Source organism: Dermacentor albipictus, chromosome 3, assembly GCF_038994185.2.
Source record: "Dermacentor albipictus isolate Rhodes 1998 colony chromosome 3, USDA_Dalb.pri_finalv2, whole genome shotgun sequence".
NCBI classification, from domain to species: Eukaryota; Metazoa; Arthropoda; class Arachnida; order Ixodida; family Ixodidae; genus Dermacentor; species Dermacentor albipictus.
In genome coordinates, this window is record NC_091823.1 from 19,045,644 (window position 1) to 19,071,794 (window position 26,151).

General features: G+C 41.9%; 1 protein-coding gene across 7 annotated transcripts in view; it reads right to left on the reverse strand.

The window, feature by feature from the left end:
• LOC139057275 (cGMP-dependent 3',5'-cyclic phosphodiesterase-like) overlaps nucleotides 1-24,179 on the reverse strand; it is a 34,614-nt gene extending 10,435 nt beyond the window's left edge. Inside the window, exons 1-21 of one of the 7 annotated variants that reach the window (XM_070535186.1) lie at nucleotides 22,046-22,628; nucleotides 21,271-21,285; nucleotides 21,019-21,083; nucleotides 20,876-20,928; nucleotides 20,714-20,788; nucleotides 19,558-19,599; nucleotides 19,404-19,472; nucleotides 17,607-17,740; nucleotides 16,592-16,703; nucleotides 16,377-16,416; nucleotides 11,230-11,293; nucleotides 10,581-10,665; nucleotides 9,582-9,642; nucleotides 7,441-7,522; nucleotides 5,970-6,004; nucleotides 4,689-4,801; nucleotides 3,922-3,999; nucleotides 3,701-3,823; nucleotides 2,430-2,500; nucleotides 775-900; nucleotides 352-439 (exon numbers count right to left, since the gene is read on the reverse strand). In XM_070535186.1, the coding sequence (XP_070391287.1) occupies nucleotides 352-439; nucleotides 775-900; nucleotides 2,430-2,500; nucleotides 3,701-3,823; nucleotides 3,922-3,999; nucleotides 4,689-4,801; nucleotides 5,970-6,004; nucleotides 7,441-7,522; nucleotides 9,582-9,642; nucleotides 10,581-10,665; nucleotides 11,230-11,293; nucleotides 16,377-16,416; nucleotides 16,592-16,703; nucleotides 17,607-17,740; nucleotides 19,404-19,472; nucleotides 19,558-19,599; nucleotides 20,714-20,788; nucleotides 20,876-20,928; nucleotides 21,019-21,083; nucleotides 21,271-21,285; nucleotides 22,046-22,062 (1,548 nt within the window). In that variant the 5' untranslated portion in view covers nucleotides 22,063-22,628. Of the gene's footprint in view, nucleotides 1-351; nucleotides 440-774; nucleotides 901-2,429; nucleotides 2,501-3,700; nucleotides 3,824-3,921; nucleotides 4,000-4,688; nucleotides 4,802-5,969; nucleotides 6,005-7,440; nucleotides 7,523-9,581; nucleotides 9,643-10,580; nucleotides 10,666-11,229; nucleotides 11,294-16,376; nucleotides 16,417-16,591; nucleotides 16,704-17,606; nucleotides 17,741-19,403; nucleotides 19,473-19,557; nucleotides 19,600-20,713; nucleotides 20,789-20,875; nucleotides 20,929-21,018; nucleotides 21,084-21,270; nucleotides 21,286-22,045; nucleotides 22,629-22,774; nucleotides 22,960-24,029 lie in introns of those variants that run through there. The other 6 variants (XM_070535188.1, XM_070535185.1, XM_070535184.1 and 3 more) reach the window with 6 other exon arrangements.
• Between the last annotated feature and the right edge of the window lie 1,972 nt (nucleotides 24,180-26,151).

Sequence of the window (26,151 nt, forward strand, 5' to 3'; positions counted from 1 at the left end):
CAAGCAAACATAGGGCCTTTGCAATCACACTTGACTTTTGCAGTCTATGTTACACATGAACTGAACACACTCTGCATTGCACCACTTTCCTGACAAACACTATCCCTCTTTTGTTCTTCTAGCACAGGTGCACGGAAGTACCCTGTATTTGACTAGCACACAACAATATGTCACAGCTGCTTGTGATGCGCTAGCACACTTTTGTCTTAATTGTCCCAATTAAGTCCCAAGGGCTTAATTCCCAAGGGCTTGCGACCAGTCCCAAGGGCTTGCGATTGCTGTGTACAGCACTAATGCTTTCCTCTAGGACTATGCAGTAAAGAAATACAAAAGGATGAAAGTGTAACTTACAGAAGTGAGCTGAAAAGAGTTGTTTGTTCCCCGATGGTCAAGATCATGGCAAAGGCATGCCACAAACAGTGAAAGGCCTTCCAGTTCACTGCAAACACAACAGAAAAAAAAGAAAAGGTACACTTATCATATGACAGCACTAGGAAGCAAGGCAAAGTTCGAAGTTGCAAGCTAGCAGATAATGAGACATTATTTTTTTGGCAGAATACAATGTACAAAACACAAAGCACAAGACAACACTAGTGTGACAAGATAAGAATTGGCGCCAGCACGCTATGATGTGCTCACAACGATAACAGTGAACACCAACAACGTAACAGCCATGTGCTGCTAGAACTTCAACTTTCACGGTGACAAACAAGGTCACAACTCATGCGGAAGATAAGATAAACGCCGCTGGAGGAAAACACGAGCAGTACTCACGTGAGGTAAGGCCCAATAAGAGAGAGATTCTTGAGAAGCAGGTAGCAGAAATGGGCTACTGCAAAAGCGTGCATCCAGTTGTGGTAAGGAGGGTCCCGGTATCCTTTCTTCACCATCAGCACGAATCTGCAAATAACATACACAAAAAAGGCAGTCCTGTGAGTGCTTAGTACAGTCATGGGGATTGCTACGGCACCTTATAAGTTTTGCAGTAATTCCGCGAAGATCTGTGATGACCTTGTGACTAATCTGTGTGCCATTTCCTCACACTAACAGCATCGTACTGAGCCAGGAGAGAGCCCAAACAGTGACTGCGGTAACAGAAGCTTCTGACCTTACGGTAGTGACTGGCTGTCAGTGTGAACCAAGAGCACTGCACCTATAGCTATAGCTGCATACAAAGAGTTAAATCATCAGTCATACCGATGCCCTTTCACCAGTAGTAATCGCATCAATTTCGTACCATAGTTAATTGACATACATTCAGGTTCAGATTAACGCTTCCTGGACTGGTGACAAGTTCCAACACATCATGACAAGTTATACCAATGCAGCTGGAAACCAGCTATCTCGTATAGGACTGATGACAACAACAAAAGGAATTATACTGTTTATTGCACCGCATGCTGACTAAGATATGAATGGGGTAATTTCATGCGTCAACGTTTTGGAATATGCTGTTGGCAACAATATAAGCTATGCATGTGAAACAGCCAGTGATGCTTGAGCAATTCTTTCTGTTTATTAAAGGGCAAATACAATAAGTGTACATTTTCAATAGAGCCTGCCATGCATACAAGATTCAAGCATGCACACACAATATGCAAGAATTAGAGAATGCAGATATGAAAAGTGCTTGCGCATTTTTAAAGGGACACTAAAGAAAAACACCAAATAAGTTTAGACGGATAAAGCGGTCTTTGAAAACTCTGTTGTCATTGATTTCGAAATAATAGGCAGATTATTGCAAGAGAAAATGAAGGTCAAAGTTTCAGTTTTTGAATTTCAAGCCAGATCCCGAATGATGGGATGAGATTGTGACATCACAGATTCAGAAGTATTTCTGCCTGTCCAGGCTGTGCTGGCTCAGCAAAAGTTCCTGAAACTTGGCATGTTCGATCACTGGCTCCTTTGGAACACAATGCAGTACATCTTCAGCGCTAGATGATTACCTAGGCCCTTGAAAATGCTGTCAAAATCCATGAGGTAACAGTGAGCTGGTGCGGGAACTACAAGAGGTGTCACCACCCATCTTTTATTATTGCACTTGTTCTGGCTTACTAGGCGTCTTATCATAGTACGAGTGTGTTTGATTTGTAGAAGGGTAGTTTACTATCACAGAAGAAATAATTTTCCTGTTTAGTGTCCCTTTAAAGGCCCAAAAAAGTGACACACACTGTTTTTCTGCAGTATACGATTTCACAAGCCTAGCCACATATCTAAGGCGATAGGGCACAAAATCCATATGGAGCAGGCAGGAGCACAAGCATCAACTGATTACATCAAGCACATGACCTATTACCTACTACCAGCCTTGCTCTTTCTAATGTGTCTCTAGCTCTATCAATGCTGCAAACATAGTTCTGCTGACCTGTGAAGTCAATAACAGGCAATGTCAACAATAGCATACCTATACGAAACATTGCAAGTCTTACTTTGCCAGTGAGTCCCTGGGGATTTTGAATCTGCTGGTAAAGCCAAGGTCCTCAAACATGGCTATCACAACCTGCATAAAAAAAAGTCAGTTATTAGTCACTGATGATCATGTACCAAGGCAAGTGAAAAAGAAAAACAAAACACCGATGCAACTGTGCCGCAAATGTTTGTAAACTTTTCCCTCAAAGCACCAGCCATTGCACAGATGGCCCATGCACACGCTATCTTGGGCAAATAACAGGAGTCAGTAGAGCTAGCATGACAATATGCCTATGTGTCGCAATATTTCAGGTGGTAATGGTGTTCTTTACTTTCTTAAGGAGCAGAGAGGAGTGCGGTGGGGACACTTGGTGGCAACTGCATCTATATCATCCAGATACACTCCGATGCAAGCTATAAACAGAATGATGTTCCAAAAGAGTGGACAAAGCTTGCATTTTTCCACTCTTTTGTCTTTTGCCCAGGCCTTATCCACGCTGCAACATTCCAAAATTACATAGTAAGGACACAAGTGCTACAGTGTCCACTCTAAAATGCACAACAATTAACAATTGGCATTCACATTCAGTATGGAAAGCACTGAGCTAATGTCTTCACTTCACAAAGTCTCATGCATGAACTAAAGAATAATTGAAATGGTGTCATGTTGATTAACCACATTCACAGATCCTTTTTTTTTTTTTTTTTGGACACATAGCACTTTATGCATGTTGCATTGCCTCAAATACTTTAGCACTGAACAAAGAGGGTACAGTGACTGCTCGTACTCTAGCTTGTCTCAGTATTAGTATCCATTGTTACTTATATCACACAGCCAAATCTTGTGACCATTTTTTCAAAGAATGACAGACGTGAATTACCGTGACCCAGAGACCAAGCAAACCTAACCCTGCTTTCACAGAAACTTTTGTTAGCTACAGGCAAGTCTTCTTATGCTTTCTTTTCGTGACACTAAATACAGAAAGCTTCTAAAATGATCAACTGTCACTCCATTTACAAATGTGTGCAATATCATAAAATATTCTGCTGAATGAGCATATTTTGTTTTGCACGGCACCATTGGAAACGTTACAAGCATCAATTTTACACAATTAAATAAATCTGTGCAATGATAAAATGTGGCCACACTGCACCAACATTATGTTTAGATGATAATTTTTCTCCCATAAATAAACAGCAGTTTGTGCCTTTTATATTTTGGTGAATTCCGTGTGGCACAAGAAAGGCAAAAAACAGCACTACAACAGCAAGTAACATTCTTCATACTTACTACAAGCGTAGTTTTGTCCGGAATAATGCGTGGAGTGTATGAAAACTTTGCAAAGTCTGGACTGAATGACGTTAGCGGAGGTACCTCACTGTTCACCAATTGCTTGACATCCTCACTGGAAACCTGCGCAGAGGAAGCATTGGGCAAAAAGTGTCACACAAGGATTTTTATGTCAACACATCATGTTCAACTTTTTCAGTATGCCTTTAGTGCCAACTCACCAGCATGTGGTACATCATGAGCTCGTTGGACAGCTTGCTCCGGTGTTGTGCGTCACGCACTTTCTTCCACATCAGAGACTGAAAAGCAGAAGCACGATTTCGAATGTGTTAGCATTTATTGCAACCACTCTCCGCAGAGACAAGCTCCCAAATTCAAGAAAAAAAAACAAGATGAAGACAGCGTAGGTAACATATCAGCCAGAAACACCCACTTCTCATGAGCAGCTGGCAGAAACAAATTTCATTAAGTAATGTAAAATTTTTTAGGTTTCTTGCTTACATTTCATTCTCACTGAGTGTTTCACCTTTCACTTTCACCTCTTTTCTTGTGTGCAACTGACATCGTGTTTTGGTATAAGCTTCAGTCGTGCCAACTTATGCAATGCAAGCTCATGCTAAATAAATTTCATTCAGCAATTTTACCATAAGCTTCAGTCATGCCAAATCTTACAATGCAAGCTCATGCTAAATAAGTTTCATTCAGAAATATTGGCATAAGCTTCTCTCGTGCCAGCTTCTGCATGCAACACAAGCAAAGAGTCCTTGAATTCCAGGCCACGTGGCAAGGTCACAAGAAAATTAAACTTTCCTCTGGCAATAAGAAAAAACTGGTGAGTAAACATAAAAATATGAAAGTAAATTGCTGACAGCTACCATAAGTTTCAGCTGTGCAATGGCAGTCTAGTTAAAAGAAAAAGGAATACCCATTTAGGTATAAATAAATGACAAATGCATGAGAAGCAATGCACATATTGCTCTCTACTTACATGCATGATGCTGATGCCACAGTATATTGAGAATGCCTTGGCCATCTCTTCGTCAAAGAAGGTAAAGCACTTGCCATTTATTTTATTGCAGAGTTCTGCCACACCGATTACTCCTGTAAAGATAAAAGAAAGGCATGCAATCAAGGAAACTGACAAGAATGCAACCAATGTAAGGCATAGAATGGAGCAGTCTTCAAAAAGTTGCACCAACATTGAATCAAGTAACAGTCAGGCAGGGTTCTATGCTCTACAATAGTGCCTGAAGGCCAGCTTGAGAGCTTGATAATTGCTGTACACACCAATAAACCAACGAGTTCACCCAGCTGTATTGTGTATTGGTTAGATTTCAACAGTATGCTTGATGATAAAGTGATTTGGTTTTATTTCTTAAAGCGACACCACAAGAGCACTCTGGATGTCGACGTGTATAAGAACACTATCACATGGACATTTTCGCCAACATTTAAGTGTGCCCGTAATGGTCAGGAATTGAACCTATGACCTCACCATCAGCAGCAGAATGCCACTACGACTTAGGCACTGGGACAAGTGTAATGGTATGAGCAAATAAGTGTGTAATCCATCCGTACAATGTACAACAGCAAAAAAGCAATTCAATCAGACCAAATTGGGCAGCTACAGTGTATAATACATATCACCAAAATTTGAATAACTTGAGATGACAATAAGCAATATACCATACACCTAGCCAAAAAAATAAATATATAAAATAAATAAATAAATGAAAAATAAAAGAAAGCTGAAATCCTTCGAGTGCCTCCAGAAAAACGAGACTTTTGAACATGATAAGCTTTTCATAATGTATGAAGATTTCAGCGAATGTTTCCAGCACAGAAACATTATGCATGCAATGACATGACAATGCACCTTTTTGTTACAGGTGAGTGATATTTGCAAGCTCCAGATGTGAAGCATAAAAGCATGCTACTGCAACACCTCAATCTAACTAATGATTTGCCGGTAAGATGCATAATATCAACTGCCTAGTTTCCTGGCATCCTTCGCCGTGCTCAGCAAGTTTCCTTCATGGTCCATGATGGCCAAATTTGTTGGCATGATGACATGAGACTTCATTTTTCGACATTTTTGGATAGAAGCGTAGTAATTATTTATTACATGTAAAATTATTTACATCCTTTTCCATATTAGGAACAAAATTTTACACCATAATCTAAATCATGTTAAACATCTGCTCATGCTTAGCAATGCACAAGTTAGAAAGTTCAATAGAGCCCCAAAGGTAGTTCAAGTTCTACTTACCAGAGTCATCTTTGATGGGAAAGCACAGGATGTTCCTAGAAGAAAAAAAAGCGCTAAGGAAAGCTTACAGACAATCCATTCGCAACAGCTACTACAGAATTCTAACATAATAAAAGAAGCTTATATGGTTTAGGAATGGCCAGAAAATGTGCCTGGAAAATAAATTGTCGAACAAACAGGAGGCTTAAAAGGCAGAACCAATGCCTTAAGTTCTTCATGCCATTCAGGCACATGAGAAACACTTGCATTAGCCAAGATGTGTTGACAATGTGATGATGTTTGACAGGTATATGACTGATGACCAGTGTTTGAAAATGACACAGCCCATTACTTACTTCATACATCATATGCTCGTTTGAAGTCATTCATTAGAAAGCCACATGCTAATTTTGTACTTGGTACTATACTCGCGGACAACTTTGTGGCTATGAAGGGAAAGCTACAGAGGCAAAGCACCCACACGTGAGAGCACTACTGAAAAGGGTCCCATGTTTTCATTCACGTTAGTTTAAGCTGAGGAAGAAAAACATAAACACCATATTAGGAACTGTTTAATAATACAAAACACACCACTGAATGTAAAAGTTTGCTTATTTTGCGGCGTTTCCTTTTCGCGTCTAGGCAAATGCAAAACCATCGCATGTGGAAGCTACGTCAATTCAGCGTCTGTTCTAAGCAACCAAAAGCACTGTCAAACGTTGGCGGACTACTTGGCGCGATAACAGATGTGCAGCAGCCAAGTGCCCGTAGCTTCCCTTTTATGTTCACAGAGAGTTGTCCGCGATTATAGGAACACTTGACATGTTTTGTTAATGCTTCTCATCAAAATTTATAGTCATTCCACTTCTTACCACAAATTGCATCTGTTCTTTTATTTTCTGGCCTGTGTCGTGTGGTTCTTTCTCTGTCTTGTTCTTCTAGCGCAGTTTTTCTTTGTTCTCATAATTCCCAAATAATAATATATGGGGTTTTACGTGCCAAAACCACTTTCTGATTATGAGGCACGCCGTAGTGGAGGGCTCCGGAAATTTCGACCACCTGGGGTTCTTTAACATGCACCTAAATCTAAGTACACGGGTGTTTTCGCATTTCGTCCCCATCGAAATGCAGCCGCCGTGGCCGGGATTCGATCCCGCGACCTCGTGCTCAGCAGCCCAACACCATAGCCACTGAGCAACCACGGCGGGTGCTGATTCCCAAGACATTCCTCCTTTTGTAGTTACAAAAGCAAGCACACATTGACAGATCAACTACAAAATTTGTGCAAGAACTTCTTTGGCTTCACATGCCGTCAATGCCGAGCATGCAACAACCAAGAGTACCACAAACGGGCTATGTCAGTAAAACACCACCACACTGTGGTGTCCTCCTCTTTTGCCTGAACCTTGTGTTTGTCGCACTGGTTCAGGACTTCCAATATGCCAGTCCACAATTTATTACAAGCTGATCACAAAGCACCCAAATGACCTACCTTGTTCTGAAGCCTGTTGTTTCGTCCATTTTGCGGTAAAACAGAGGATGAGCATAGGCATCAGTTATGTTCAGCACCTCACCTGAAATGTAAGCGATGAATGCCGATTAAGTAATCAGTCGTGAAAATGTGAACAAAATGCATAGCGCATCAAGGCCAACAATGTTCAGGCACTAAACAGTGAGAGACATGCTTCCACTGGAAAATTGTGTAAGAAGCTGCAAGTAAAGAAACACAAATTGCTTAGGTGAAATTTGCATACTGTTCACCTTTAAAATGCAAGGAAGCCTGTCTATATAGTTGCATGTGACAGCAAAAACAGTCTGAGTAAATGGTTGTGTGGACCTTATTCTAGGTCAATTCCTTCTGGGGATATCTTCTCTTTTGCATTACGTGGCACCTGGCTTAACGCCTCTCCGGAGTAACAAGCCTGCGAGCTTATCAAATCAGCATCCAGTGAATCAGATGTCCCCGAAAGTGAATGACCTCGAATAAAACTCCTGCACGAGTAAGACTAAGCATGTGCAAACATTTGTAATAGACAAAATTACCATGCATCCACCAAATCTTGTTTCACCATAAAAGTATGATACACAGACAACGTTAGACATGAAGTGAGGCTGGTAATCATCACTTCAAGCACCCTGCACCAGGCAATCCGTGATTGTCCAGATGTGCAAGAACACACTACGACAGGCCGCAAGCCAACTGCATACCATCATAGGCACTCATGAATTGGCTTCCAGTTCTCATCACTACTACAAAAAAAAAAAAACATACTAGTGCTAAAAGCTAGAGTGATATAATGGAGCATGCCCTTAAGCAAATGACATGATACAGGATAAGCAAGACACTAGTGATATTAAAGACGATAAACTGCCAGCTTTATAAATTAGTAATGTGTTGTCTTCTGACAAGGCGTGCCTATATTTTGCTAATTCGTTTTATAAAGGCCACGTACCATTTCAAGTAAGTGACACAATTTGGTACACTAAGACTATGTTCACACTTGGCCTCAAAGCAAGCAGAAAACCAGGTGGCCAGCCTGACAGGTCTCAGATTGTTTTTTTCACTATGGCGGAAATGGAAAGTCATTTTGATTCACTGCATTCACTGATTCACTGCACGTTTAGTCTTAAATTAAAAAGGACGGCCAAAGTTTCAGCCGCGATACTCATTGATGCAGTAAAAAATTATCCCATGCTCTGCCATAAAACTCAAAGCCACTAGAAGAAAACGTTTCAACAAAAGCAAGATTTGGTTGAAGATTGCTGAGGAGCTTTGAATTAGCAGAAGGTGCAGCAGCAAAGCTTTGGCGTGTTCCAACCTCTCGTGCTTTTGCGAAGCGGGGTGAATTGACGACCGCTGCTTCTAGTTTGTCCGCTTCTCTAGCTGCAATTGTGCATCTCCAGAAAACAGCAAGTTAAAAGGGTCAAACCTATTTGTTCTGTGTCTTCTATATCCATAATTAAAATTCAGTGGAGAAGAAAAATGCAAATGAGAGGCGAAGTGGCACGCAATCACTCCCTTAGACCACCAATAGATGAACAGATGAATGTACTGCTTGAAATAGTGTGGTGATGAAAAGAGTAACGCTGGCAGCAGAACAAATGTGAACATCTTGGATATGCGTGGTAAAGAATTTTCACCCGCTTTGGATGTTTCGCTTTCTTCCCACTTCCCAAGTGTGAACGCAGCCTAAAGGCGAATTACATTAGTTGATTCGGACCCCATGTTTTACTTCACAGCCAATTTCATTCCCATAGGTAAATTTGTAGCAGGCTTGCCTTTGCCATAGGTTGTTCTTAATTAACTCACTCTGCAAAAGTATGCTCTACATTGCTCAAATGCCAATGCAAATGTTCAATCAAAAGTTCTAGAGCGTGTTCCATACCATCCCCCTCTGCCTGATTCAGTGAGAAACGTTCCAGTTTGTCGTTGGAAGATTAGGATCAGCAAAAGTTGCCTGTAATCACAGCAGATTCTTGTGAATAAAGTTTCACATGGAAAATTATGAGCGGAATTCACCACAGAACACACTAAACATAGAACACCAAATAGAAAACATTTCGAAAGGGGTTCTCCACCAACACTGCGGTGCCCATATTTCTGCAGAAGTGTAGAAAAAAATTTTGACGTACCACTAGTGGCAACGTGACCGGCAATGCCCTGGTCGGCAGGGATTCGGACTTCTGTCATTGCCTGAAATACACGAAGCATTAAAAGATAAAGGTATTATTGCAGAGAAATGTGGCTCTGGATACAGGTAGTGCTTATTACATAGTGTGTCATGGGTTCTAAATAAAGAGACTCGATTGTTTTTAACACATACACATTCAAGAAAAAATGTGTAGCCGACAAATAATGATTCAAACTAGAGTAGGTTAAAATTCCAGGAAATTCAACTAAACAAGAAAATTTAGGTTGACCTGCTATGTTTTAAGTATACCAATTAAGCCCCTTAACTAAAAATGGCCTTTGGTGATTTCAATCCTTAAAACTTCCGTGGCAAAGAAATGCAAGGGAAAGTGGATGATGAGAGGACATTCATAAGGCATAAGTGGGACAACATGCCTAGATTTGAAATTCAGGCTACCTGTGTATGTTGACAGGTGCTCCTATGAGATGGTGACATCAAACCAACTGTACATTCACAGGCCTGATATTTTGGATATACATACATACTGATACTTGCCTCTTCTCTTTTTCTTAAGTCCATTAGCTTTTAGCTGATTTCATATTTATTGTCATCCCAATTCAAGTTTAGATATTTCATTTAGTACCATGCAGAAATGAGCATGAAAGATTGTTTCATTAGTTATAGGCGTGTTTTGGATGACATTTTACTCAAATTGAGATAATAAAAAAAAAAACTGGCCTTAAGGAGGCAACTACTGCAGGTTGAATGTACTAGCATTCAATGGCATAATGGCTGTTAATAACCATTTGCCTCAACTTAATTGGCAGACACGAAATTAACATGGTGAAGCAATCAGAACCACTATGAATGCAGAAATGAAGCTATCACAAACCAAGAGACTCTAGCAGCAAAGTATGATTGGCAAAGCAATGGAAGATGACGTGACAGTCCTTCATAATGGGAAGTCAGCTAATAACGCAATAATATAATATGAACTGACCTCAGAACCGTCCTCTGCAAGATGCCCATCAAATACTTTGGCAACAAGCTCATTTTGATCTTTGTCCAGAAGGAACAGTGAACATCTAGAAAAAATAAGGGCAAAATGACACTTGTAAGCAACACAAGCTTATCTTAAGCACTGTAATAAGGTAAATTTTTTTTAAGCACTGTATGAAGCACTGTATGTCACGATGGATACATACAGATAGAAAGTTCAGCAACTTCATTAGGATAATGCCACCAAGAATAAAAGTCACTGTTCCAGAATATTTGCTCAGATGTCTGGGTTTAACTGAGGCTGTCGTCCCTATGTTAGCTGTCAATGCTTCTGCACACATGCATGTCCTAGGTCTACTTCACATGAACCCAACTTAACAGACAAAACTCACGTTGCATCTTTTCATGCACTGTGCGTACCTTGTTGTCATGCTGTACAATATATATATATATATATAATCACAATACCATAAAACGTGAAGAATGATTGACCTAAGTAGCACTACTGACACCAGTGTCCGAAGAATTGATGGATGTGTGATAAAATGATGGTTGAATGATGATAAGCACAGTTTACTTTCATTCATAAAACTGTGTCTTGTTCTAGTCACACGATATCAAGTTCAGTAACATAAAAGCGCACACAATACCTTTCTGCCTTGGTGAGCTTGCGAGCATCAGCCATAATTTCCCTCAGCAGGACTGTGACATCATCTGCAAAAAGAAATGCCATAATATACTCAAACTTCAAGGAAGCAACAGCTACATGGCTTTAGTAACATCACAGTCCTTTAATCTTTTCTACTGGTCACGAAACTTTCCGGCAAATTTGCTAGAGGGACAGCATCTGTCACTAGGGGTGCCACTGCAGATAAACAGGTACTGCTGACCAATGCTATAGAGCAAATGAATAAAACAAAGAAAATTTCATTTGGATGGTGTGAAAGTAAGGTAAACTTCATTTACAAAGGAAAAGATGATAAGAATAAAACAAGAATGCACAGACCAGTTACAGTGACGTCGGTGAGACACAGAATGGCAATGCAAGCCATAAAATTACAGCTGTCGAAGCAGGCGGAGAAAAATAATATAGTATTGGGAGAACTGCAGAATGGGTTCAGACCAGGCAGATGCTTAAAGCATAATATGTTTGTACTAACTTAGTCCACAGAGATTTCAGTCGCTCAGAATAGACCTTTATGAGTAGCATTTCTAGACATTAAGCGAGCCTACGACGACATAGACAGGGAATTGTTATGGAATATTCTTAAGCATGCAGGCCCAGATGACAATTTCGTGGAGCTCCTGAGGGAGATGTATTGTATAGAGACAACAGAGTACATGTTGTATTGGAAGGCCGGAAATGTGATGAAGTAGTGGATATCCACCAAGAACTGAAGCAAGGATGTCCTCTGTCTTTACTGTAGTTCATGTCTTATGCTAAAGGGGTCCTGAACCACTCTTCGGGCTTGGCGAAGAAACAGTCTGCGGATAGCATACGCTGCTGTGAACATCTCAACCAAATTTTGCAGTTGTGCGCAGCATGTGGAGCTCGCAAACAGAGCGCAAAGTTACCTTTTTCTCAAGCACTTTTCAACAGAAGCCTGCTCGTCACTCTTCTTTAGATGCTTTATTTAATAATATAGCAGATTCCCAAATTCGGCTGCTACTGGGCGATAGTCGACAACAACCAAGAAGGCTGTTCGGATCAGTGTGCTTCTTCCTACTGTTACTATGTATATTTATTGATGCTGTTTAATAAACAGGCTGAAGTGAGCAAAAAAGTGCTTTCAAATTTGAATAATAACTATGTACTTACAGAAAAATCTGACTATCATCTGCTCAAGCTTAGCCGCGGCCACCTGCGAAGGAATTATTAAACTTTGGCCACTTTGCTTATCGGTGTTGTAGCTGCGGGGTCTCACTAACTTAGACTAGTTTTGAACACTAGACTAGCCTCGAACCATGCAAAACTTTAGGTCAGACCACACACACCCTTGCCAGCACGCGCTCACTCCTGTACGCTCCTGGTGAGACACCTTGGCAGACTTCACTTCCTACTGAGCTATTGACAGCACTTAGAAATGCACAAGTTGGATGTGGCTGCTATCCATCGGTCAAGCTGGTGCAGGACAAAGCCAGTCTGCACCATGTGGCAAGGACAGACTGGAGCATATGGGCATGAGCGCGCACTCAAGCCCCATCATGCACAAAGCAAACGCTGCACATATGTGCTACAGTTGCAAGTAGCTGCAGTCTTCTACGTAGCATAGATACTGCGGTCCGCTGACTCAGTGCACTATGGCTCGCTGAGGACAATCGCATTTGATGTTTATGTGTGGTGTGTCATAAGTGTCAAAATCAGAAGTAGTGGCGTCTGACGTAATAGTTCTGCAGAAACCCGCAAGGCAAGGAGAAGTAATTAATGTAATTGCTACGATTGGGTGATTTCTCGTCGTTAGTGGCGTCTACGTGAACATCCAAAATCAAATCTGAACCGCGTGCCACGGTAATGTTCAGTAGGTGGAGTGTTGTGAGAACTCCCCACTATGACATAGTCTTCGCAGTGCAAGTAACTGAAAAAGGAATGGAAGCACTGCACAGGGGACGATTGATTGCCAATAGCTCCACTTCTGTTGAACATATCAAAGTACTTTTCATGGCAAAGTATTTCTCAAATAGCCTTTTCCAAATTCAAATGCATTTGTAAACTTCGATAAAAGGTGGTTCAGGGCTCCTATAAGAGCATAGAGAGACAACTAGAAAACAGTGAATTAGGATTTGATTTACCTTACATTTGTAATGGACAAAGGATGCTACAGAAGGTCCCTGGGCGGACAATGTACGAGATCTACAGAGACTTGCGAATATTTGTGGCAATGCAGCAACAGATTGCACAAAGGAAAGACTTACTCAGGCACCCACCATGAGAATCTGTAAATTAAGGGAAGCGGAATGCAGCCATAATGAAATATAGAGCGCTTTGGGGCTAAAATTAACATGAGGTGGTGCAAGGAAACTGGAAAAAAGTAATGGCACCAGTGCTAACGTTCACAAATGCCATTCTGTGCTTAACAGCCGATATCTTGTTGGGGTTGGAAGTTAACCAAAGGCTGGTAGGCTCGTTGGCTTTGGGAGCCCTCAGTAGAACAAGAAATGAGGCAGTGTAGGGTGACATGAGCTGGACCTCTGTTAAAGTCAGAGAAGCGCGGGGCAAAAATTAGACTCAGGAACATGAATGAAAATAAGTGGGTGGCTGAAGTGCACAAGTATCTATCCTCAAAAGCATGGACACAGAATGGAGGAAGGGGTGAAGAAAATTGGCAACCAAGTACAGGGTAATTGAAAGCGTGCCTAGACAACCAGGAGTCATCAAAAATATAGTGAGAGAAACAGAGAATTGGATGCAAAGAACGGGAACAAAAAAAGACCATGGAAATTTACAAGAATGGGAAGAATGAAATTTGAAGGCAAAATCTGTACAATTAGTCAAAGAGCAGTGTATTGCTATTTGAGGCTCGAGCTGGTTGCCTAAGGAGAAAGACATGCTCGAGCAAATATTCGCAACAAGATGAGGCACCTGTCTGCTGAAGCAAAACCTGGAGACTACTCAGCACGTCCTAATGGAATGCGAAGTTATTCCACTCAGCAAGACCTGTAGGTAACGTACACCTTTGAGAAACACTTGGATTTTAAGTGGATGAAAGCATCAACAGTAAGCAGTTGAGTTGAGAGATGTTTAAGGTACTGGTGTAAAAAAAGCAGGGAAGAGATCGATAGGACCGGATCCGTTACAGGGTAGGTAGCGGCACAAGGTAGATATATACGTTTTAAGGATGAGAAAAAAGATTAAGGAGATGTATACAAAATGCTAGAATGGAAAACATGCCTAGCATACTTTATTAACTCAAGCAGGCTAGGTGACTATCGGTCACCGCCCCATTCCGAAGGGGATGCCAATAAATAGTCATCATTCTAATGATACAATCGCCAGTGTCATCAGGTTTGCTTTGGTGATTTCGAATAGTTTAGGTGTGGCCTGATCGCACTAGGCTAACAAAACACCAATTGTGTACCGAATTCCTGCGACAGCTCTGTTGTGCTGATGACCATGTCGGCAGGAGTGGAGCCATTGGCAGACAAGTCAGATGATATTGTGGCTACACTGCACAACACAGCGGTCCCCCGTGCCGACACGGCTTTCGTGGAATTAATGCAGCTGATTTTCTCACTTGCAGCTCGCTTTTTTTTCCCATTCTCAACAACATATTTAGCAAATTCGCAGCAAGGAGCAGTTAGAGCGCACACAACTTTTCACGTTTGAATACCAATTTATCCAAGTGGTGCAGTTGTTCATACCGGCACGTACGGCCACAGTTGGTTGTTCACTTCAAACACCGGGTAAACTACGCAGTGCAGACACAAAGTAACGATGAAATATTGCAAGAAATGCTGATTTGTAAATATGAGCACTGTCGCATCACACTAGCTAACACGAACTGCATGATATGAGTGTCCGGTGAATTCAGCGGCCCCTTTGAATAGGGTGACTGGGAGATGAGGAACTGTCATTGATAGCTGGTTTTCAATATCTTTTTTAGAACTCTTCATCATGCATGTAGCATGCTCAATGAAGTATTGTTAAAGGAAACTCTGCACATATAAGTGCTTGGTTAGAGAGCGCATAGCATTCTTTGAAAGTGTCAATGCCTGATATACTCACGTAACTGAGCAAGACATGCTGCAGTGTTGTTGGGGCTGTTCCTCGTGGCCCATTTGGCCAGAAAAAGTATCAAAGTATCGTGACCAGTAAAAGCACCAAAGGTAACACACACACGCCGATTTAAAAGTAACAATAAGGAATCATAAGATTTTGCAATATTTTAAATATTCATCTACAAAATTTTTTTTACAATTTCAGACCATGAAATTAAACTTCACTCTTTGGAATGTTATACACAAATAGCAGTGGTTTCGTATAACAACTCAGCATACTAAATATGAGGCTGTGACGCAGAAAGGCAAACACATAAGCATGGAAAGTTACTGCAATGCCCAAGAAATACTATGATGTAGCCTTTTCTTCCGAATCAAAGTGAATCAACAAGGCATCAATTTCCAAAGACCCACAACCAATGGCAAGGCTGAGGGCAGATTTAGCGGTGTGGCCACAATAGCACTTCTAGTGTTTCCATTACATCACTGTAGATGAGTGATAAGCTCCCACTATAGGTCAAATGATGTATCACATGTGACTTATTTTTATAGCTATTATAACTTATATAATTATCTAATCCTAATTGGATTTTTATGCCTTTTAGACTCACTGCTTGACGTTTTCAGATTCACACACTGCGTGAACCCTTTTTATTCATTGTCAAAAAAGACATAGTACATTTTGGTGGCTCTTGCGTTAGCACAACATTTCATTACTTTAGGTCCCAGTGTTGTTACAATTACTTTAGCATAGGAGCAAGTCCCTCTCCTATAATTAATTTAGCTACGAGCGCAGCACTTGACTTGTTCTGTTCATGATTAAAAAAATCTTTTATAGTGTAAAAAATTGAAACTAGGCCAACCACAATAAACCGAAAGTTTTTAACGAAAAGAGAGGATGTCTAGATTCACACATGGAAACCATATTCACAAATGCACTCTTCCTTATGTCATGTTGCCACTATGCAAGCCTTCAGAATATGTCACAGGCTGGCAGCATTACACATGCAGCTTAGTGTGCAGCAGCAAAGATCACCCCTATTGTGGTTATTACAATAATAAAAGAAATTATGAGACTCACCAAGGTGTGTGAAGAGGTTCTTTGCCACCGACAGGAGCGACTGTGAGGGAATGGAAAGCGAGCAAGTGCTGAGAGATGTGCACTATGTCTAGTCATAAGCAAGAGGCAGTGTAATGCAGGGAGGCCATACAACAATGGATGCAAGCAGGCCTCCTTCTCACAAAGCAATAAACATGTTACACAGCAGCAGCAGAGGAAAGGCACAGCGACAATACCTGGCACTCTTCCCTGAGCCTACGTTCCTCCTCGTACGCAGTTGTCTTGAGAAGGCAGGGTGTGATGCACTGAAAGCATTCGCGCACCACAGCTTCATCACGTTTAGTGAAGCTGCAAAAGACAGAAGAAGGACGATGACAATGAAGTGCAAATTTTTGCAGTATTGCGGCACCGATTAGTTTCACTAAATGAAGAATATGGTGCTAATGCCTGCATGAGCCAGCAATTTGGCTTATTGTAAACAATGGCAACACAGGAAGAAGTGCACAGCTGTTAATATTAATACCGTGTAACCTTGTTATAATCAAGTAAAACACGTTGTTGGGCTAGTTTGTGCATTGTAGTAAGAAAAAAACCAGACAGAAAAGAGACTCGCATAGGAAACATACATGAAGACAGGAAAGAGGCTGAACAACCAACTGCCAACCGTTAGTAGTCCAGCCTCTTCCCTGTGTTTTGTTTCCTGTGTACGTCTTCTTTTTTTTTGCTGGTTTTTTCTTAATGTTATAATCAAGTTGCATCTGACACAAAAATGCATTTATTATACCTGGCAGTTGTTTTAAGCATATGATGTTACATATACACTACATGAGGATATCGGTAAGAAGCATTTTAGATAGGCTTTGATATATCCAATAGTTCATTACATTCATGATTGTTGAATTGAAGTTAGATTGTACTGCCTTCAAACACACTTCTGGTCTCACAGTAAAGCATACTCAACGTTAATTCACCACTTCAAATTTGACGCATGCTTGTGATTACACATGTCAGATGTCCGTCCCGTTTAACTGCTTGCAGAGGCTTCAATGAGAGCAAAAGAACTGCTTATGCTAAGGATCACAGTAATAGCTTGGAAAGGTGACAGCTTCAAGTGCCAAGGAACTTACAGGTGACAAAGATGGACACGTAAGCATAAGATAACCATTAAGAAATGATACATGGAAAGGGAAGATCAAGTATTGTCTAGCGACATACAACCTAGACTCACAGCAGTTTATGAGAAGCACTTACTCCTTGCCATTAGTCTTGTTGACCACGCAGGGCAGCATGACCACACGGTCAGTGTACTTTGGGTGCAGCACAGGCACACAGAGCAGCGAGTGTAGCACAGAGCCTATCAAGCGACTAACTTCCTCTCGGTGGTCCTGTGCAGCAAAAGCAAAAAGAAACAGAAACGCAGGAATGTTCAACTTCGTGATGAGCTCAAGTAAACACTATTCTCAGACATTTCAAACCAGATATCTCCCATAGCGCCACACGAAGGTTCCTGCCAACAGAGTTTTTCTCAAGCTGTTATGTCTGCTTTCCTGCAGAGCAGGTCAGCCTCAATGCATCAAGAGCTAATGTGTTTTTGCAAGGTAGATATTAATGTATTTTCTATGATGATACAACTGGAAACTGTAAAGTGCTAGTATGACCGGTCAACACAAGTGTTCAACAGTGGTCAAATAAGGGACATCACAGGAGCCAATGTTTCGACAAGGAAATTGATGAAGGTAGTGCGGTCATTGAACTGTTGACTACAGCAAAATTTTTTATTCGAACCCTAGCTGTATTGTTCACTTCAAGCCTCCGTCTTCCAGTGAACCTATGCTTTTAATGGCACTTTGCCTTTCCTTGAATAACTGCCATTATTCCGCTAATAGAGCAAAAAGGAGAAGAAAGCTGGGGAATAACGCACAGCATTTATGAGAAAACTTAAGCAGAAGTAGAACAAGGAAGGAAGAATATCAAGTCCAGTGCAAACATTCTGGCAACTTGTGTTTGAGAAAAGAAGTTGTCTTCATCAAAAATACGAAAGTAGCAGACCAGCTTCAATGTTTCAACCAGAGTACCTATTTTGTCAAGAAAACATAAACCAAGTCTCTCGTCAAAATGTTTACCTTGGATAGAAGCCACTTTCCTATACCTAGTTCCCCTCAAGGTTACCTTAAAACATGGAGAAAGGCTTTACATATACAGGGTGTCTCAACTATCATGCAACAAGAATTAAATATATGTGAATGCCACGTAGCTGGATAGAACCAAGGTAATGTTGTTTGCTGTCGCTTGGAGATAGATTATTTTTTTCATTCTGCCTAATTACATAATTAGACTTAATTAATCAACTTCTCAAATATTATAATTAGATTAAATGTGTTAATGATAAAATTGTTGAGTAACATGAAAAGCTCCCGATTCAGCTTTCTGTTGCTCAGTACTTGCTACATAAAAGTGTTTTTTCGAGTGTGAAAGAAGCCACAAATACAAGCAAAATTGCCAGGCAACTGGCCGCTCTAGGCACTTTGCGTGTATTCGTGGGCTTCTTTCAGGATTGGAAAAACAATTTTATGTAGCACATATTGAGCAACAGAAAGCTGAATTGGGAGTTTTTCATGTTGCTCAACAATTTATTCCTTTAGATTTTTCATCTAATTATAATATTTGAGAAGTTGATTCATTAATGAAAATTAGTTATGCAATTAGGCAGAATGCAAAAATAATCTGAGTACCTCCAAGCAACAGCAAGCAACATTACCTTGGTTCTGTCCAGCTACGTAGCATGTGCACATTTCTAAATCTTGGTGCATTATAGTTCGGACACCCTGTATAATAGATCTGATGTGTCATAATGAAGGGATTGAATGGTGTAGCATTATGAATAAATTTTTCACTTGTCTGACATTAAAACAATGTGTGCAAACATTAATGCATGCAGACATTAAAACAATGCAAGCTGAAACACTGTCATCACTGATTTATGGTAGGAGACACATAATGCAAGTCTTCAAACATGAGGAGGTACTGTATGATGTCGACTACACATACGTGATGTATGTCATCCAAAGAGATGGGCCGCCGTTCAGACAATGCACAGCTGAAGCTATTGCTTGAGACCTACAAGGTATGGCGAAGCAGACGTTAATCATTAACTGCTCTATTAGAAAACATAATGGTCTTTGGTAATATGTGACGGACTCACCAAAAGCTTGGCTGGCTCTTCTAGCACTCTTTCACCGACTACCTGTAAAGGTGAAGGTTGAGAATTCAGCAATGGCAGAGCACAGCAACAAAAAAAATATTTTGCAAACGTATTCAACTCCTATTCAATAGATGAACTAAAAGGGTCGCTTTTATTAGTGTCTTTTCAGGTATGTATGCAAATTTGAGAGCAGCCACTCTCATGAACAGACACATTTTTATGAAGTGTTGTGCTAAGTATTACATAAAATAAAATTTCTTTCCTTGAACAGAAAGCTACCTATTTACAGAAAACTTAGCAAGCAATGCATTAAAAATAACCCTATAACTTGCAGCAAGAAATAAAAAAAAAACCAAGGCACCAAAATTCAGTCAAGTAAGCACCACATAAAGCGAACAGATACTGAAGCCAGGGAAAGCATAGCAGGAAAGGGCATTTCTTTAAATATAAAGCATTGATATCACAGGATGGCTATATTTACATTTGCCATTGTGGTAATGACAGTGGATAACCTGGAGTAACTGGAAGCCAATCCCACAATCTCCCCATGATGAATGTGGTGCTCTAGAAATTGAGCTACTGCTGTTGCTGTCCCTCCATCTACTCTTTTTGATAGTTCCTTATGTATAGCCTAACCTTGGAAGATTATTACCTGTCCTCAACATCGGTCATGGCAGTGAAGGCAGAATGTCTACTAAACTGCAGAAGTCACATGGCCGCAGGAGTTCCTTGGTTTTCAAATCAGGCTTCTCACCAATAAACATTCGCATGTTATCTAAGGAATCTATCTGGACTGCGGGGGGGGTCCTCGCTATAAAACATGCAAGAAAAATTTCCAGTTATGTTTTTCCTGGCCACAGCTTCATAGTGTTCCTTTCATAAGCTACAGCACATGCATGCACGCAAACAATTCTCTCCATTTGGGAAGCTTAAAGGTATCAGGATGAACACAGATGGAAACTTCCAAGAATTTTAACTAAAGTTGGCTGTAATGCCTTAAACCACGTATTCGGCTTGTTTATAGATTAATTCTACTACCTACACATGGACATTACGCAATGTATTGCACACCTGTCGGCTGTATAAGAGCGCATTTGGGAGTCACTCCTCTTGAATAATATCAGATAAACAAGTTCTGCTCAAGGGCATGACGTACCTTACATGTCAATTCATCTTGATCATCAGATATCAAAAGAATGAAAGCATTTTCACACTGTGTTGTTCTTTGCAACTGGAATGCCCAAAACAGGAATTGAAATCAGCACAAGTGGATAAACTCGGAACACTGCTTTAAAAGATTGTGTACCATGATACTTACATATTCAATGACTTTGACATGAATTTCTGATGTTAGAGGGTCATATAAGCTAGCTGACAAAGAAACAGAAAAGAGATGGCCCATTGCAGTGCAGTTTTTCATAAAGAAGCAGTAACTACTGATCACTACAGTAGACAACATACCACACAACTGAATTAACCCCTGGGGATCCGACTGCATTCCTTTGAATGTCGGCCACCGCTGTTTTCTAAAAAGAAGCAGCAGATTCAGCTGTTAAGTCCAAATGTTTCGCACACAAATGACAACAAATGCAAGATGAATGGCAATGGCCGATTGCAAAAAGTGATGCAAGGCAAAGAGGCAAGATGATGCTGTTAAGGGCATCACACATAATGGACAATAAGAATGGAGCAATTCCATTTGCAAAATCTTACTTTTTTCGCAGAATTCTAGCATTTGAAGAAGCCACACGGAAAGGCAGCCACGCAAAGAAAAAAAAAGAGAAATTGGAGGAGAAATTGTGGGTGTTAAGGACTCCAAATCCACATACGTGTGCACTGGAGAAACCACAGCACGCACACAACGGCGAGTCAGGCGACACACATGCCAGGCTCACAAGACATGGGCGCAGACGTGAAACTGACGAAGACGCGTGGTTATGCGTTAGCGGCGCTATTGACGGTGCGTGTAAGCCCATGGAAGCAAGCTGCACAAGGTCATGCTAGCGCGAGCGCCGTCAAAGCGTTCTTAAAAGCACATGCTACAGATCACGATCAGCAGGTAGTACTGTTGAGAATTTCGGATTAGAAAATCACGGTGCGGATAGAGCGTGAACGTAACATACGTTTTGTGTGTTCGGGTGTGTAAGCGCCGATTTCAACAGGACGATGCAAGACCACTAAACGGGCAGTTTCATGCAGAGAAAGTGACATATATGCCAAGGTAGACGGCAACGCGTTGTGCAAAATTGTCGATACGAATCCACATCACAATGTAAGCGAGTTCGGCGCGACTACGTTTGGGGATGGGAAGTGCGCCGCACGTGTAAGCCTTGATGTCGTAACACGACGTGTAACGTCACTTTCACGTAACGCCGGCTTGCTGACACGCACACACAACGTAAGTTTACCGTGACAAAGAAACCAAAGAAAAACGCGAGTAGGACAAGCGTGCAACGGCTCAGTGACTGTTGGTACTAAACTAACTTACCCAAATATGGAGCCCATTTAACTGCAATTGTTTATTGGACAGCATCACTTTGGAAGAGAAACGAATCGGCAATAAGTTGAGCGCCTGGACGACACAAATAAATGCTGGGGTTTCTGCTCCTACGTCTCGCGGAACATCATGTGCTCCCAGCAAACACCCGTCAGCGCACAAGAAACCTCTGTTTACCAGCAGTAATAATTATCCCATTAACTATGCTGAACAGTCAGCGTATTATCGTCTCTGTTGCAAGATCATCTGAGTGTCCTTAGTTTAATGAATCAATATGCGCTGCGAGCCGACTAGGCTTAAGTGAACATCGGACAGCCACACACGCATGTGGCCGCTCATCTTAGGGACCTCAGCAAAACTAATTCAGTGGGATCACGATGTGTTCGCTTTTACCGAATACGACGAACTCATGATGGACGGCACTAGCCACACAGCACAGCAACCACAGCACGCGACACTCTGCTTCGGTGCCAGCCGTAGCAGAATACTTTACGAAAGGGGGAGGGACTATTGAAAAATTGATTTCATTCGCAACCGCTAGGAGCGCTTTCAGGTTCTGGTTTCGGTTTGTTCACAGATGGGTCAGCTTCGCGAGCGAAGTCATGTAAAATATGAATTTCCGCAACTAGATCATGCAAAAGTAGTTGTAAAACTAAGGGTTGTTTTGTGTTTAAGAACCACAGCAAAAAAATATATATGCTCACTGTTGAACGTGCTTACTTTAGCCAGAGGCGATTCGCTCGAGGTCAGTTATCATATCAGTTCCGAAGAAACGATGTCGCGCAACGTTTGAAAATGCTTTCTGCGGAATACGCGAAACCGATGAAAGTGATGTCGATGTAGTATGAGCGCCGGAAAGGATGCGGCACAGCCAGTCAGCAGCCAACGCGGCAGACACGGTTCTGACCTCCTTTCCCTTTTCTACAAGACGAAAAAAAAAACGAAATCTAAAACGAAACAAAAACCGCGCGCCCGCCAGCAACTGTGCGCTTCACTTAACGTGCCGGCGAAGTAGGCGAACTGAAATTGCAGGGTTGTGCGCGCGGCACAGCGGCTTCCTTTTTAGCAGCCCACGACCTGTAGGCCTATGGTGTGACCGTGTGACGTCACTGTCAAGGACAGAAAACCCCAGGCAGGCAGCTATTGAACTTGTGCCAGGCGCCAGAGAGAGAGAGGTGTTTTTCCGAGCAGATAGGCGTGCGGCCTGCGCGCGATCTTGCCGACAAAATCGCACGCGCGTACAGGCGAGTCATTTCGTGGCGGGACGTACGCGGCGGAAGCGCGCCGGGGTGTCCCCGTCGCGTGACCGCCTGTGCGACTCCACAAAAAATAATGGTCACAATAATGGGGCGCGCAGCTGCACGGCGCGGATGAGAGGATGATGCGCATTTCGAAACAGGCGGCGCGTGCCCTAGATAAGCGAAACGGTTTACTCTAGACCGGCGCCTGGGCATATGATGCGTAGAACTCAAGAAAGCTCGGCTATGCTAGGTGTGCTAGCTTTCCGAGAAGCGAGTTGACCGTGAAACGCACTCCTTTGCCACTGCTTCTAGACACAGCGAACCTCGAAAATGAAGCCGTCTGTAGTCCAGTTCAATGCACCACGGGAAAGGGCGTTATAAGAAGAAAACCAAAGAACTGCTTCCACTTTCAACTTGATAGCGTAAAAACGTGAGTGTTCCTTGATTTAACTCGAATTTATTGATTTAGGTCTCCAATACTTCGAAGGAAGAGTGCACAGAACCAGTATGTGAGAACGGGGACACGGTCTGAGAAACAGTCAGGCGCAAGGGAAAGAAAAGCTTGCGGACGAATGAAAGTTATAGACACAGCAGAATCGTGTTAGCTACGCAGAACAAGTTTTAACACGGAGTGAAAGCCATCTGCACGGGTGACATGCGAGGTGACACGAATGAGGAGAATAGAGAAAAACGAAACGAGAGATGCGTGCCGGATGCGGCCGCGCGAAACTCACAAATAACGGTAGAAAGCCCGGCAGTGGATCTGCTGCTTTGTTGAGTATCCCATGTTGCCTGAATGAAACGCACTTCAACTCTGACTCGCCAGGCGGCAGGGACGATAGTTTTATTTTTTACTCCAGGCGCGCGTGACGGGCGCCGAATGGAGGAGGGCTCTACGTTCTCTCTCTCTCCTCCCTGAGGAGGACTTGCCGCGCTGCCATTTGCCGGCCGCGCTGCTCCAACCGCGTCTCGACGACCTGAACGTCAACAAAAGAACACAAAGAGAGCAACGGAAGCGTGCCAGTGCCGGCGTCGTCTCGTCGGCGTGACAAAGCCCGGCGGGATAGCCCGTCCTGTTTGCTGCCCGTGCCGTACGATGGCGCCACAGTTGGTTGGGCCCTTTCGTAAACGCGTTCCCGCTCGCTGCCGGTGTTATGATCAGAGATAGACATCAACGCACTGGAGAGTTCGCCATTCAGCGTGTACATATCTGTGGGCAGGGGTTCCGGAACCGATCCAGGCAGGAAGAGTAGTAGGAGGAGAGGGGGGAGAGCAGCAACAAATACGTTCAGTGATATTCTCAGCTTTTCCGCAGTACGCGAATGTCTCCTCTTCCTGTAAAGCCCCGCTTTCAGGCAACGCCTTGAAGAGCCTCGGGAATTATCAAATATTTTCTTTCTTATGATTTCCTCACTGACGTTTCACAAGCTGTGTGGTTGGGTGACTATCCATAGCTGGATGTTTTCCATTGCTTTTATGCAGTCAATTTTTTTATTATGATACGCAATTGTAGGACATCTAGGGCCGCATTGTTGTCGTGCAAGGAAGACTACCCGCGTGAAGCTTGCGGTGCTGGCGTTACAATGGAAACCTTGTTAGCTGCGGAAACCTTATTAGCTTGCAGTGCACTGTTGAAGTTTTTAGATAAACTACTTCCGTGTCTTCTTGGTACGCTGCAATTAAGCGTTAAAGTTGCGCAATGCTTATAAAGGGCAAAAGAAGGTACGGAACTCCCGCTCCTGCTCTCCTTCTGTTCCACGTAGTTTTAATGGCGAGATATATGCAAACTCACTACGGCGAGATCATCATCGTCGTCGTTGTCGTTATTATTATTATTATTATTATTATTATTATTATTATTATTATTATTATTATTATTATTATTATTATTATCTATGGAAGCATGCAGACACACAAAAGAAACAGGGAGGGAGCAAGCTGACATCTGCCAACGAGAAGGGCACAACTATAGACGCTAGAAGAACCTTTCTAGCCTCTATAGCACAACGCCTGCCTGCTCTTTCGGAAGGAGTGAATCAAAAGAGAAGAGGAAGAGAAGAAGATAATAAACAAAGAAGTAAACGAATGCTGCACGTAGTTTTAAGGGTCACATATATGCATACTCATTACGGCGAGATGCAGTCGATGGCAGCGATAGTCCATGGATTATTATTATTATTATTATTATTATTATTATTATTATTATTATTATTATTATTATTATTATTATTATTATTATTATTATTTACAATGCTCATTTTCATGATCTCGATAGATTTCACAACTCGCTGTCATCGTTCTATTCCGAGCTTTGCGTTGTTATGTCATAGTTTCACAATTGTGCATCCGCCCTTCTCCTCCCCCTTTTCTTGCATGTACACCTTGCGCTTCGTTGTATGCACACTCTTTTCAAACTTGCTCTATTTATTCATTGTTTTCTTATTTATGTTACCTGCAGTTCCTTGCTTGTTTGTAAACGTATGCGTGTGCCAGCACTCAGACCTTAGGGTTGTTGCTAGGCACGGTATACAGATGATTTATTTATTTATTTATTTATTTATTTATTTATTTATTTATTTATTTATTTATTTATTTATTTATTTATTATAGGTTAGTTCTACTGCTATATAGTACTCATTCCTCTGTGTGTCGGCAAAACATATTATAGAGCGCGCGCGTCCACCGCCATGCATTGCGCTTTGTGGTTTAAAGCGTCATAATTGATGCCATGGGCGCTCGGTTTATTCGTATGCTCTGCTTTGTCTTCCGGCTGCGCACCGTTCAGCTGGCTCCACAACGACAGAAACATTCGTGAGCAGTAACGTCCGACGGGCAGTCGCGGATATATGGCCGCGC